At 40.8% G+C, this 12,585-nt stretch overlaps 1 protein-coding gene across 1 annotated transcript; it reads right to left on the reverse strand.

Moving 5' to 3' along the window:
* Positions 1–3,041: 3,041 nt before the first annotated feature.
* Positions 3,042–8,713, reverse strand: LOC129456865 (uncharacterized). Its single transcript, XM_055227480.1, has 5 exons — positions 8,689–8,713; positions 6,288–6,560; positions 4,292–4,570; positions 3,384–3,438; positions 3,042–3,189 (listed from the first exon to the last, which is right to left on the reverse strand). The coding sequence occupies exons 1-5, from the start codon at positions 8,711–8,713 to the stop codon at positions 3,042–3,044; spliced, it is 780 nt and encodes a 259-aa protein (XP_055083455.1).
* Between the last annotated feature and the right edge of the window lie 3,872 nt (positions 8,714–12,585).

Genomic DNA, 12,585 nt, shown 5'->3' on the forward strand with positions numbered 1-12,585 from the left:
GAAAATCTTTATTGTAATCTTTTTACCATTATATATTATATAATGGTAAAAGGTTAAATATTAAAACTTTTTAAATATTTAAAAAGTCATACATTTTTCATATTTTATTCATAAACTAGTTGTACTCACTTAAACAGATGAAGAATACGAGACACACACACACTTTTTAGTCTGCTCTGTATCACAGGCAACTCACCTCATCGCACGTAAAACAGAAACCACACGACTTTAAAATACAAACATACAACGTAAAAGGAGGTCTATATGAGAACGCTGTAAATGCACTGTGGGTTTGACAGCGCACGTGATGACTTAAATAAAGGCTCTAATGCTGAAATAAGAATAGTTAGCGCTCTCGCTTCACAGCAAGGCATCTGTGAGAGGGTTAAATTAGTTGTTGTGGGACTTTACACTGTCTCAAGATGAAAAATTAGATTTGCAAGTACTACTGCACAATCCAAGCAAGATCATAATTTGAAAAGTCACAATTATCTTAAAAGCTTCAGTTATTTAGCTGTAGAATGTCCTGTTCAAACAGCTAAATATTTATTTTTCTTTTTTTCTTTTTTCAAATCATCAATCATCTAATCATGCACTTTGCGCCACTACAAACATATTTTAATATGCATGGGATTCTTCTGAAGACAAGCAGATGAGGAAAGATAAGTCAATTAATCTGAAATGTACTGAAGATGTGGTAGGACAAAGTGACGGGGAATACACCAAAGAAACAAACTGCAGCTTTTATATACAGTACATAATCCAATGTAACATGTATACACTTATATTGATAAACAGAATCAGAAGTTTTAAAATGCTAAATAAAACATAAGAGTACTAATAATGGCAGCTAAAGAGTACTGTGGGTGTTATGTTTTGGACAATATAAATCAAGCAAGTGGAGTTACATGTTAGAACAATTGCCTCTTTGCACAACAGTACCTGGCTAGTTCTGGTCAGAGGGACAGTCGGCACAGCCATTTCCTCTGTAATGTAAACATATGAGGTTTTTGCCGAGATGCGTTAAAATCAATAAATCCTGACAGATCAGGCAGTGGACAGAGAGCTGCAGGTGGATGTGACTGACAACATGTAAACACTTTACACATGCGGGGAAATCCAGATGACACTTTTGTATTTGCAAAGGTCTGTGTCTGTTAGTCGGCGCTATTGCTAATGCTAATTTTGGAGCCATCCATTTTCTTCCACTTATCCAGGACTGGGACAGGGGCAGCAGTCTAAGCGGGAACTGCCATATTTCCCTCATGATAATTTTAGTGCCTAATAAAAATTTCAACATCACAGACAGAAGTAATTTACACCCACAAATAATTGGGAAGTCTTTACTCAAAATGTGATTTTGTCATCACTGGAGTGCAAGTGTTAAACATGTTGTCAGTGACATCCACCTGCAGCCACTGCCTGATCTGTCAGGATTTATTGATTTTAGCGAGACTCTGCAAAAGCCTCATTGTTATTACATTATAGCAGAAGAAACCCTTTGACAGGAACTATCTGCGTTGTGCACAGAGCCTATTAAGGTCATATGTACAGGGTTATAGGATGTAGAGTCACAGCCTGGCTTTTAAAAATCCAATTGTCTTAAGTGGTCAGTCATCTGCAGACAGCTGTACTTGACATTCCTCATTGGCCTGGAGTAGGTTTCATCAGGAATAGAAGCATAGGGGTGATATGGATCGGCCTAAACAAAAAAGAAAAGACCCAAAAATCAAGGTCAGTCTTTAATGGGGTGTATGGGGAAAAGTTAAAAGGTAAAGTATATTCACGGGGAGATCTTGAACCACGTTTTGAATATCTTAACAATAATATTTCAGGGTTTACAATTTAAAGGTCCTGGCAACTGATTTCAAACAATAAACAAATAACATGTTTCAGGTGGGACTATTAGCCCCACCCACTTTGACACTTCTCCCCATTCTCCTTGATAGAAAAAAAAATCATACAACTCTCTCATCATTCTCATCCAACACTCTGCCGAACTGGATAAAATAAGGGACATCACACCTGTTGCTTAAGAGGGAGTATTATGAAAACTCTTTTTTTTTTTTTTTTTTTTAGCTTTCTATCATGTTGTAACATTGTTCCTTATGTGTTATGTGTAAGCAGTTAATAACCATACTAAAATACACCCTATTTAATGGTTCTGATCCAACAAAATACTTTTCTAAAATTCATAGGTAACTTCAATCAGTCTCATATATCAAACAGGAATTTGAAATAAAGTTTCCTTGCCTCATCATCAACTTGCATGCGGGGTTGGTTTACAGTCACAGACCCTGCTGAAAAAGAAAGGTTACTAAGTCCAGTAATAAAACAAATACACATATGCACATAAATGGAAACGGGAGCTCACTGTCTGCAGCACGTTCTGGTTCACCACCACACAAATTATTTTCACTCTGGCAAGGATCCTGTGAGTTCACTTTATCTTAAACAAAACACTAATATTACTATATGTTTAAATACTCCATAAACTAGTAAGCAATGGGCCTCATGCATGAATGTTTCCTTGTTTATAATTTCCACTTTAAGAAGACACTTAGAAACACCAGTGCCACTCATTCATTACTGTTCATTATAAGTCTAAGAGTTCTCCTGATGGTACTTGGGATTTCTTCTTCCCGAAGAACATTTTTAGTTAATGACTTATTTTATAATAGCAAAAGATGTTTGTAAGACGCTTAAGTACATGTTTGTTTGTAACAACACTTTATGCATCAGGCCCATTGTTGTTTCCCATCAATTTCTCACCTTTTCTTTGTTTTGTGCAGAAAAAAGCCATCACCAGCATGACACAGCCCACAATCGTCCCACAGGTAGTCAGTATTATCATCAGCCTCTTAATGAGGTTTTCTACTGATACAATATCGAAATTACTCTATCAGAAACATACATCATGCTATACATTTGCAGTATATTATTGTATACATTATAAAACAGAAAGACAAAAGTGTTATTTTTTGTGAGGAACTTACTTGTAGCAGAAAAAGTGAATATAGTATGATTTTGTTTTTTTGTTCCTACCTGAGGTGGGAGTCTTCGCAGTCACATTTTCTACAGGATTTAGGCTCATGGTTGTCTCTTGGCTTGTTGTTGTTCCAGAGCTCAATAAATGTGCTGTTGTTTGGAACGTTGTTGTTGTTGTGGTGGTGGTGGCGGATGTAGTTCCTGCAAAAGATTCAGTTAGAAACAATGCAAAGGTCAGTTGTTGTCCTTAGTCAGCTGTCACTACCACAATAGTCCGATACAGTACCGACATCGCTATAGACGCCGCACTGATCTCACATTAAACCCTTCCCTAAGTTACACAGTGTACCTTTAATACAAACAGTATAGTACTATATGCAGGTCCATTAACTCACTTTGCACAGTGACAGAACTCGTTTTGCTTGGCGAAGAGGTTGAATGAGCAGATTCCTGCTTTACAACATAAAAACAGTGGACCTGAACTTCAGTTGCAGGACTTTGGTCACTCGCAAGCAGATCAGATCCTCTCAGAGTTTGGACACAGTTGGTGGTGTGCAGAGATTTTCCACTCACAGTGTAGAAATGACAAAGAGAAGCAGAAATATAAGATGGAGGCCGACAGCTGAGAGTAATAGTGTCTGTCTCTGTGATCACAGAGGGCTCCAAGGTTAAAGTGGGAGGAGCCAGATCTGTACATTTTTTGAATTTATGCTTACTTATTGAGTAGTGTGTTTCTATTTCATTAATACCCATGTTGATAAATCACGTCCTAAAGCCAAACCTGCCTAGTGTGTCAGACAGTAAATGCTAACCGACTGTTTCAGCATAAAATAATCTAATGCATGTGTATATATGGACAAATGTGGCCCTTAGTCCAATTTGTGCTGGTCTTCAGAATTCCTGTTGAATTTGCCCAAGTGATCATAGGATGTACTTTTTACTGTAATTCTACAAACCTAACTGCAGTGAAGATTTGAAGAAAACCACTTTGGTGAGAACAAACTTACTCCAAAACTTTTGTGCAATTGACAGAATTGTATTTTTTATTTTTTATTTATTTATTTTTTTTACAATCATATTACATTGTGATACGTACCAAAATGTACTGTTCTAAGCCTTATTAAAGGTACATGGTTCTGTCCCATCTGAATGATCCACTATATTGACCACAGGTCTGTGGTTCACTTGAAATATTCTTCAACTTGTGGCCCTCAGTGAATTCTCTGTGATTCTTTGATCTGACTGAATTATCTTTATCAGTGCTTTGTGCTTTTACATCTTCACTATTTATAAATTACCATACCTTTAACAGCCACAGTTGTTTTGTTGCTATGTGGAGATGGACTTTCATTTTCAAAGTAGTAACATTTGATCTGCTCTTCAACTGGGGGGTGCCGTTTTTTCAGCAGATCAGACCCTCTCAGAGTCTGGACACATGAAGACCCCCCAAACTTCAGTCCACTCAGAGAGTAGAAAGAGCAGCGGGATGCAGAGACGTAATGGGGCGGCTGGCAGTACAGGGTCACAGTGGTATATTCTGTGATCACTGGTGGATACACAGACAATGTGGGCGGGCCAAGATCTGAAAATCAGGAGAATGTTAGCATAAACATGCAACATTACATATAGGCACATATGTAAAATGTATATTACCACATGATGTGGTTTTCATGAGTGCATTTATATGGGATAAGCAATGTCACTAGTTTAAGTGTGTCTATGGCCATAATTATTTATAGATTACAATAACCTTTTAATTAATAATGAATCGATTGCTTCTATTTCAGATTTGTTTATAGACTTATCTGCTTTTACTAGAGTTTAAATCAAGTAAAAAAAAAATAAAAAAAATTCAGGCCAGGTACACACTCTCCAAACTTGACCCAGACCTACACACTTAAAGAATTATAGTTACATTGGTTATTTGTGTGCTCTGAGTATCACCGGGGCCCCTCAAGGGTGTGTTCTGAGCCCTCTGCTATACATTCTCTTCACCCATGACTGTCTTTCCTCCTCTGCGTCCAACCTCATCGTTAAGTTCGCGGATGACACCACAGTGCTCAGCCTTATATCCAACAATGATGAGGTTAACTACAGGAGGGAGGTGCAACACCTCGAGTCATGGTGCCACCACAATAACTTGCTTTTAAACACTAAAAAAACCAAGGAGATTGTTGTGGATTTCTGCAGAAAAAGTCACAACAACTACCTACCTCTCCTCATTGGCACCGAGGCGGTGGAGAGGGTGAGCAGTTTTAAATTCCTGGGGGTAACGTGACTGAGGACCTGTCCTGGGGCGATCACATCACCTCAGCAGTACAGAAGGCCCAACAGCACCTTTACTACCTGAGGAAATTGAGGAGTGCCCACATTCCCAGACCTCTGATGTTGAACTTTTATAACTGTGCCATCAGTAGCATTCTGACGTATGGACCTTTAGTGTGGTTCTCCAGCTGCACTAAGGCTAACCAGCAGGCACTCCAGCAGGTGGTGAAAGCAGCCGGTAAAATCATTGGAACGACTCTGCCAGAAATCAGCACCATCTACTCCACTCGCTGTCTGAGAAGAGTGCACAACATCCTGCGGGACCAACATTACCCTGCGCACCATCTTTTTCACCTGCTTCCCTCAGGGAGAAGGTACAGGTCCATACGGGCCAGAACATCCAGACTGGCCAACAGTCTGTATCCAGAGGCTGTGAGGCTCCTGAACTCTGCCCCTCTCCCCTCTCGGCCCCTCTCTGCCCCCCTCTCATGGACAAAAACCACATCCAACTCTTAATAACACTGAACTGATTGCATTGTTGCATTTTGTCATCATTCTCCGGTCCCTGTCTGTATGTCCCTGTTTTGTGCACCTTACTGACACCATCATGCTGCTACAAGAACTGTCTCATGTTGTACTGAAGCCACACTGGGTCAATGTTTACATTTGGGATTAAGGGGTATTTATTATTTATGGGTTTGCACTTTATGGGATGCTCCAAACACAATTTCGTTGTTCTTCTGTGACAATGACTACAAATAAAATTGAATTGAATTGAATATAAGTGTGTCTATTTAATGTTTAGTAATAATACAGTTAGTTTAGTAGTGTAGTTTTAAATATGGATGTAAAATAGACTTTAAAGACATTCTTGAATGCATAGACAAAAACAAACCAAATCAGAGATATGCGCAAACTGAGAAGCTCTTAATTTGCTGAAATAATGTAGTAATTTGCACAGATATGGAACATTTTTTAAAATAAATATTTACCTGAGGTCAATAGATAAAACTTCTGTGTAAATAGGACTTTACCTTGTACATGGATGACTTTGCTCTCACTTTGTGGAGAGGCAGTGAGGTTGAGATAAAAACAAGCCACACTGACTTCACCAGGAGAGACTCTGCTCAATAATGACAAAAGTGCACTCCCGTTCAGACTGTGACGACAGGGCATGTTTTTGGAGGGAAGTTTTCCAAAACTGTAGAAGCATTCAGTCACAGGAACAGGAGTCTGACAGTTCAAACGCACTGATCCTGTTTTCGTGATGATCTCTGGCTCCACACTCAGTATAGGAGCAACCAGATCTGTGATTAAACAAAGCGATAAAGATTACTTGTTCAAAATATAAATATACCACAAGTTGTTTTTGTTTCATTCACTCTCCTGCATATTGATACTGGTCTTTAAAATCAAGCTGCAAAACTGATATGTAAATAAGAGTATTAAGCAAGTGCAAACGATTGAGTGCCTCTGCTAGCTTGCGTGACTGCAAATGTATGAGACCTCAGTTTGATGAACATCTACTGTGTAACATAACAAAATAACAGAATCAACAGTCACATGGATCAGCTGTAAAATATATACATCAAAATCCAAATTAATTCTTTATAAGTGCTACAGATGAAAATGAAATTATTGGAATTGTTAATAAAAAAAAATTAAAAAAAAGGTCAACTGATTGCGTTGATATTGATATGGATTTGGTAAAGAACATCATTAACTGCATTGCCACACCTTTTACATTTATCTGCAATCAGTCGTTTTTAACAGGCACTTTTCCAAACAAAGTGAAAATAGACAAAATAATTCCCATCTTCAAAAGTGGTGACAGACACCAGTTTACCAATTATAGACCTCTTCTGTCACAATTTTCCAAAATTTTAGAAAAACTTTTTGTGTCACGATTATTTTTTTATTTTTTATTTTTTATTTTTTTGAAGTGAAGGTAAAAATCCTTTAATGCATACATAGGATGAGCTAACGTGCTTTGACACAGGTTGTCTTTGTCAGGGCATATGAGTATGCCTTGATGACCATTTTCACTTTTTGCTACTATGAGTTAATCTTCAAATTCACCCAGATCATTTTATTGATAAGTACAATCTACTTAGTGATAATCAATTTGGCTTTAGGCCAAAACGGTCTACTTCAATGGCCATTATGGAGCTTGTGGAGAAGATATCTACAGCGATAGACAATAAAGAATACACTGTAGGTATATTTATAGATCTTAGCAAAGCCTTTGACACCATTAATCATCTTGAATAGAGCTCAGAGTGTACATATAAATGATATAAATTTTGCTAAAAAAATTATTACGCATGGTGTTCCGCAGGACTCTTTTTTAGGACCCAAATTATTTATCATGTACATAAATGATGTCTTTGAGGCAATGGACAATCTGAGCTGTATTTTGTTTGCTGATGACACCAGCCTCTATTGCTCGGGAAAAAATCTATCAAATCTTATACATACAGTAGAAAATGATCTTAGCAAAATAAAACTGTGGTTTGATATTAATAAACTTTCAATGAATCTAAATAAAACTAAATATATTATCTTTGGGAATAGAAAAATTGACTTAAATTAAATGACATGGAAATTGAACGAGTGACTGCGACCAAATTCTTAGGTATTCATATTGACGAAAAACTTAATTGGAAAGTGCACATTACTGTTCTTCAGACAAAGTTAGCTAAAATTGCTGCTATAATGAGTAAAATGAAATTTTTGCTGAGTCAGGTTTCACTTAAATTATTGTAGTCTATTTCTACCATATTTGAATTATTGTGTAGAAATTTGGGGTAATACTTATAAATCAAACATAAAATAAATTTTTCGACTCCAAAAGGAGGTCATTAGAATAATTAACCAAGCAGACTATCTAGCACCAACAAATCCTATTTTTGTTAAGTTTAAACTGGTAAAATTGTTTGATATTGTTAATTTGAGCACAGCCGTAATGATGTATAAGACCGATAATCATAAGCTCCCCTCTTGTTTACTGATGTTATTCGAACAGGGAGAGAATCAATATCATCTCAGACAAACAGGTATATTAAAAAAAATAAGACTAGAACCAATAAAAAACATCATTGTGTTTCTGTTCGAGGAGTTAGTGTGTGGAACAACCTTGATGATAAGTTAAAAAGCTCATACACAATAGAAGCATTTAAGAAGAGGTATAAAACATTACTTTTTGAAAATGGCAGGACTCAGGAATGATTCATGTGTGTCGTGGTTTGTAGTTTTTCTTTTGTTTACATATTTAGTCATATGTTGTGGAACTGATGCTGCTTTTCTTTGAATTCTTGTGTGTTATTATTAAAATGGGTTTTGATGAAATTGGTTATGAAAACATGATAAACATAAAAAAGCTGATAAAAGTCTACTTCAAGTCATCTTTGAGTTGAGTTGAAGAGTTGAATTTACCTTGTCCGTTGGTCTCAGAGCACATAACTGTTGAATAAATAATTCACTGTAAGAATTATAGATGTTTACAATATGTACACACACAGTGAATATTACGTCCTACTTTTTATTACACAAAAATAAGACTGGTTGTTACAAATTGGAATTTATATGAAGGCCTATGTTTTGATAAAATGAAAACGGATTAAATGAAGTATAAATAATAACAAATATAAGCATTTAACAATAATTTGACTTACTAATCAAGATGACAAGTGAAAGATGTCCAGCCATTATGAACTGTGGAGTCAAACTGCAGAACTGTTCGAGCAGAGTTCTTCTCTCACAGGAAAACCAAATCAAGCTTCTAAACCTTTGTAGTCTCATGCAGGAAATGCAGCTTTTTTTAGCTGAACTTATTATGTACTGACTCATAACCAATAATTCAAAAATATAAATGTAATATACAAAAAAAGAAAAGTTGAAGAGAGGCATGGAATAACATTTATACAATTATTTTGTGAATTAGTTCAGTTGGACACTTGAGTTATAGAGTGGGACAATTCATTAAGCACAAGTTTCACTGACAGACACTTTCATTAAAGTTGTTTCCAATAGCAATTCAGATGAACCCAATCAAATCCCAGGTAAACAGTCAGGGCAAGGCAGCAACAGTACACCAGGGCTCTGATCTACAAAGTAAATGGTACAATCTCAAATTAACCAAAATACTACTAAGAGCAAGCTAATGTCCTCTGGGATCCAGAATACACACTTTTTCAATACTTGATAAAAATATAAATCTGGGCACTTGTGAATCTCCCCACTACAGATGTGTGTGATTATAAAAAATGATCACAAGATTCTGAGTGCTGAGTTTATCTGAATAGAAAAAAGACATGTCATTCTTGATTTACTAGGCAAAACCTAATGATGAACAACCACCAGTATATCATGGAATTTTGCAACATGGCAACCTTTAATTTCCACCTTTTCATTCATAAGCCCCCAACGTACCATATGTTTCTGTGATTGGTAAATCCATCCATGCATTTTCTTCCGCTTATCCGGGGCCGGGTCGCGGGGGCAGCAGTCTAAGCAGGGACTTCCAGACTTCCCTCACCCTGGACACGTCCTCCTGCTCCTCCGGTGGGACCCCAAGGCGTTCCCAGGCCAGCTGAGAGACAGTCCCTCCAGCGTGTCCTAGGTCTTCCCTGGTGCCTCCTCCCGGTGGGACATGCCCAGAACACCTCCCTAGGGAGGCGTCAAGGAGGCATCCTGAGCAGATGCCCGAGCCATGTCAACTGGTTCCTCTCGACATCTAGGAGCAGTGGCTCTACAAGCTCCTCCCGTGTGACCGAGCTCCTCACCCTATCCCCAAGGGTGTGCCCGGTCACCCTACGGAGGAAACCCACGGCCGCTTGTATCCGCGATCTTGTCCTTTCGGTCATTACCCAGAGCTCATGACCATAGGTGAGGGTAGGAACGTAGATTGACCGGTAAATCGAGAGCTTTGCCTTTGGACTCAGCTCCTTCTTTACCACAACGGACTAATACAGCGACCGAATCACTGCAGACGCTGCACCGATCCGCCTGTCAATCTCACGCTCCATCCTTCCCTCACTCGTGAACAAGACCCCGAGATACTTGAACTCCTCCACTTGAAGCAGAGACTCACCACCCACCCGGAGAGAGCAAACCACCTTTTTCCAGTCGAGAACCATGGCCTCGGAGGAGCGAAAACCTCACTGATCCTCCTGAATCTGAGGTTCGACCATCGGTCGGATTCTCCTCTCCAGTACCCTGGAATAGACCTTACCGGGAAGGCTGAGGAGTGTGATTCCCCCTGTAATTGGAACACACCCTCCAGTCCCCCTTCTTAAACAGAGGGACCACCACCCCGGTCTGCCAATCCAGTGGCACTGTCCGCGACAGCCACGCAATGTTGCAGAGACGTGTCAGCCAAAACAGCCCCACAACATCCAGAGACTTGAGGTACTCAGGACGGATCTCGTCCACCCCCGGAGCCTTGCCACCGAGGAGCGTGCCAACCACCTCGGTGACTTCAGCCAGGGTGATGGACAAGTCCGCCTCCGAGTCCCCAGTCTCTGCTTCCTCATCAGAAGATGTGACGGTGGGATTGAGGAAATCCTCAAAGTATTCCTTCTACCGCCCGACAACATCCACATTCAAGATCAGCAGCTCTCCACCCGCATTGTAAACAGTGTTGGTGAAGCACTGCTTCCCCCTCCTGAGGGGTTGGATGGTTCGCCAGAATCTCTTTGAGGCCATCCGATAGATCTCCTCCATGGCCTCCCCGAACTCCTCCCAACCCCGTGTTTTCCCAACCCCGTGGGCCAAGCCTGCCGCGGCAGGCTTGGCCCACCGGTACTCATCAGCAGCCTCAGGAGTCCCACGAGCCAACAAGGCTCGATAGGACTCCTTCTTCAGCCTGACGCAACCCTTACTTCTGGTGTCCACCACCGGGTTCGGGGATTGCCACCGCGACAAGCACCGCAGACCTTATGACCACAGCTACGAGCAGCTGCATCGACGATAGAGGTGGTTAACATGGCCCACTCAGAGTCCATATCCCCAGCCTTCCCCGGGGTCAGGGAGAAGCTGTGAGGTGTGAGTTAAAGACCCTTCCGCCAGACTTTCCCAGCAGACCCTCACGATGCGCTTGGGCCTGCCTGGTCTGTCCATCTTCCTCCTTCGCCAGCGGATCCAAATCACCACCAGGTGGTGATCAGTTGACACCTCAGCCCCTCTCTTCACCCGAGTGTCCAAGACACGCGGCCGGAGATCAGATGACACGACAACAAAGTCGATCATCGACCTCTGACCTAGAGTGTCCTGGAAGCACGTGCACTGATGGACACCCTTGTGCTCGAACATGGTGTTTGTTATGGACAAACTGTGACCAGCACAGAAGTCTAATAACGTAACACTGCTCGGGTTCAGATCGGGGAGGCCATTCCTCCCAATCACGCCCCTCCAAGTGTCACTGTCATTACCCATATGGGCATTGAAGTCCCCCAGTAGAACAATGGAGTCCCCAGTTGGTGCACTGTCTAGTACCCCTCCCAGGGACTCCAAGAAGGCCGGGTACTCCGCACTGCTGTTTGGCCTGTAGACTGACACAGTGACAGGCCTGTCCCCAACCCAAAGGCGCAGGGACGTGACCCTCTCGTTCACCGGTGTGAACTCCAACATGTGGCGGCTGAGCTGTGGGGCAATGAGCAAGCCCACAGCAGCCCAAGCTGTGCGTGAAGGTGAGGCTGACTCTATCCGGTAATGCTCAACCTCCCGCACAAGCTCAGGCTCCTTCCCCCCCAGCGAAGTGACATTCCATGTCCGGAGATCCGGTCGTTGAGGCTCCCCCCTTCGATTTCCACCCACCCACTCCAGGCTTGGCTCCAGGGTGGGGCCCTGGTAACGCCAGTCCGGGAGACGTGACTGGCCTTGTTCTCTTTCTCTTCATGTGGGGCTTCTGAACCGCTCTTGGTCAGACCCGTCTCCCAGGACCTGTTTGCCATGGGTGACCCTATCAGGGGCATGAAGCCCCCGACAACATAGCTCCCAGGATCATTCGGGTGCTCAAACCCCTCCACCACGTTAAGGTGGCAGTTCGGGGAGGGGTGATTGGTAAATCTTACTTATTAATGAAGCACATTGGAATATGCAAAAATAATAGAGATACGTAATAACCCACAATTATTAAACCTCATATATTATAGTATGTTTTGGCACTATGGATTTTTATTTATGTCAGATGTTTTTCCTATATTTCCCTTTGTAATATCATAGCTCCTAACTTTGGTGACCGTTTGCATGTTTACAATAATGCACACATAAACGCTCATTATTCCAAAGGTTGAATACCACTCTTTATTTTTTATAGGTTTGCATTTTATT

Source organism: Periophthalmus magnuspinnatus, chromosome 15, assembly GCF_009829125.3.
Source record: "Periophthalmus magnuspinnatus isolate fPerMag1 chromosome 15, fPerMag1.2.pri, whole genome shotgun sequence".
Classification (NCBI taxonomy): domain Eukaryota; kingdom Metazoa; phylum Chordata; class Actinopteri; order Gobiiformes; family Gobiidae; genus Periophthalmus; species Periophthalmus magnuspinnatus.

Coding starts and splice junctions, on each gene's coding strand:
- LOC129456865 (XM_055227480.1), bottom strand. CDS start 8,713: ATGTGCTCTGAGACCAACGGACAAG. Junction 4,571..6,287: donor CAAAGTCATCCATGTACAAG/GTAAAGTCCTAT, acceptor CCTGATTTTCAG/ATCTTGGCCCGCCCACATTG. Junction 3,439..4,291: donor AACAACTGTGGCTGTTAAAG/GTATGGTAATTT, acceptor GTTGTAAAGCAG/GAATCTGCTCATTCAACCTC.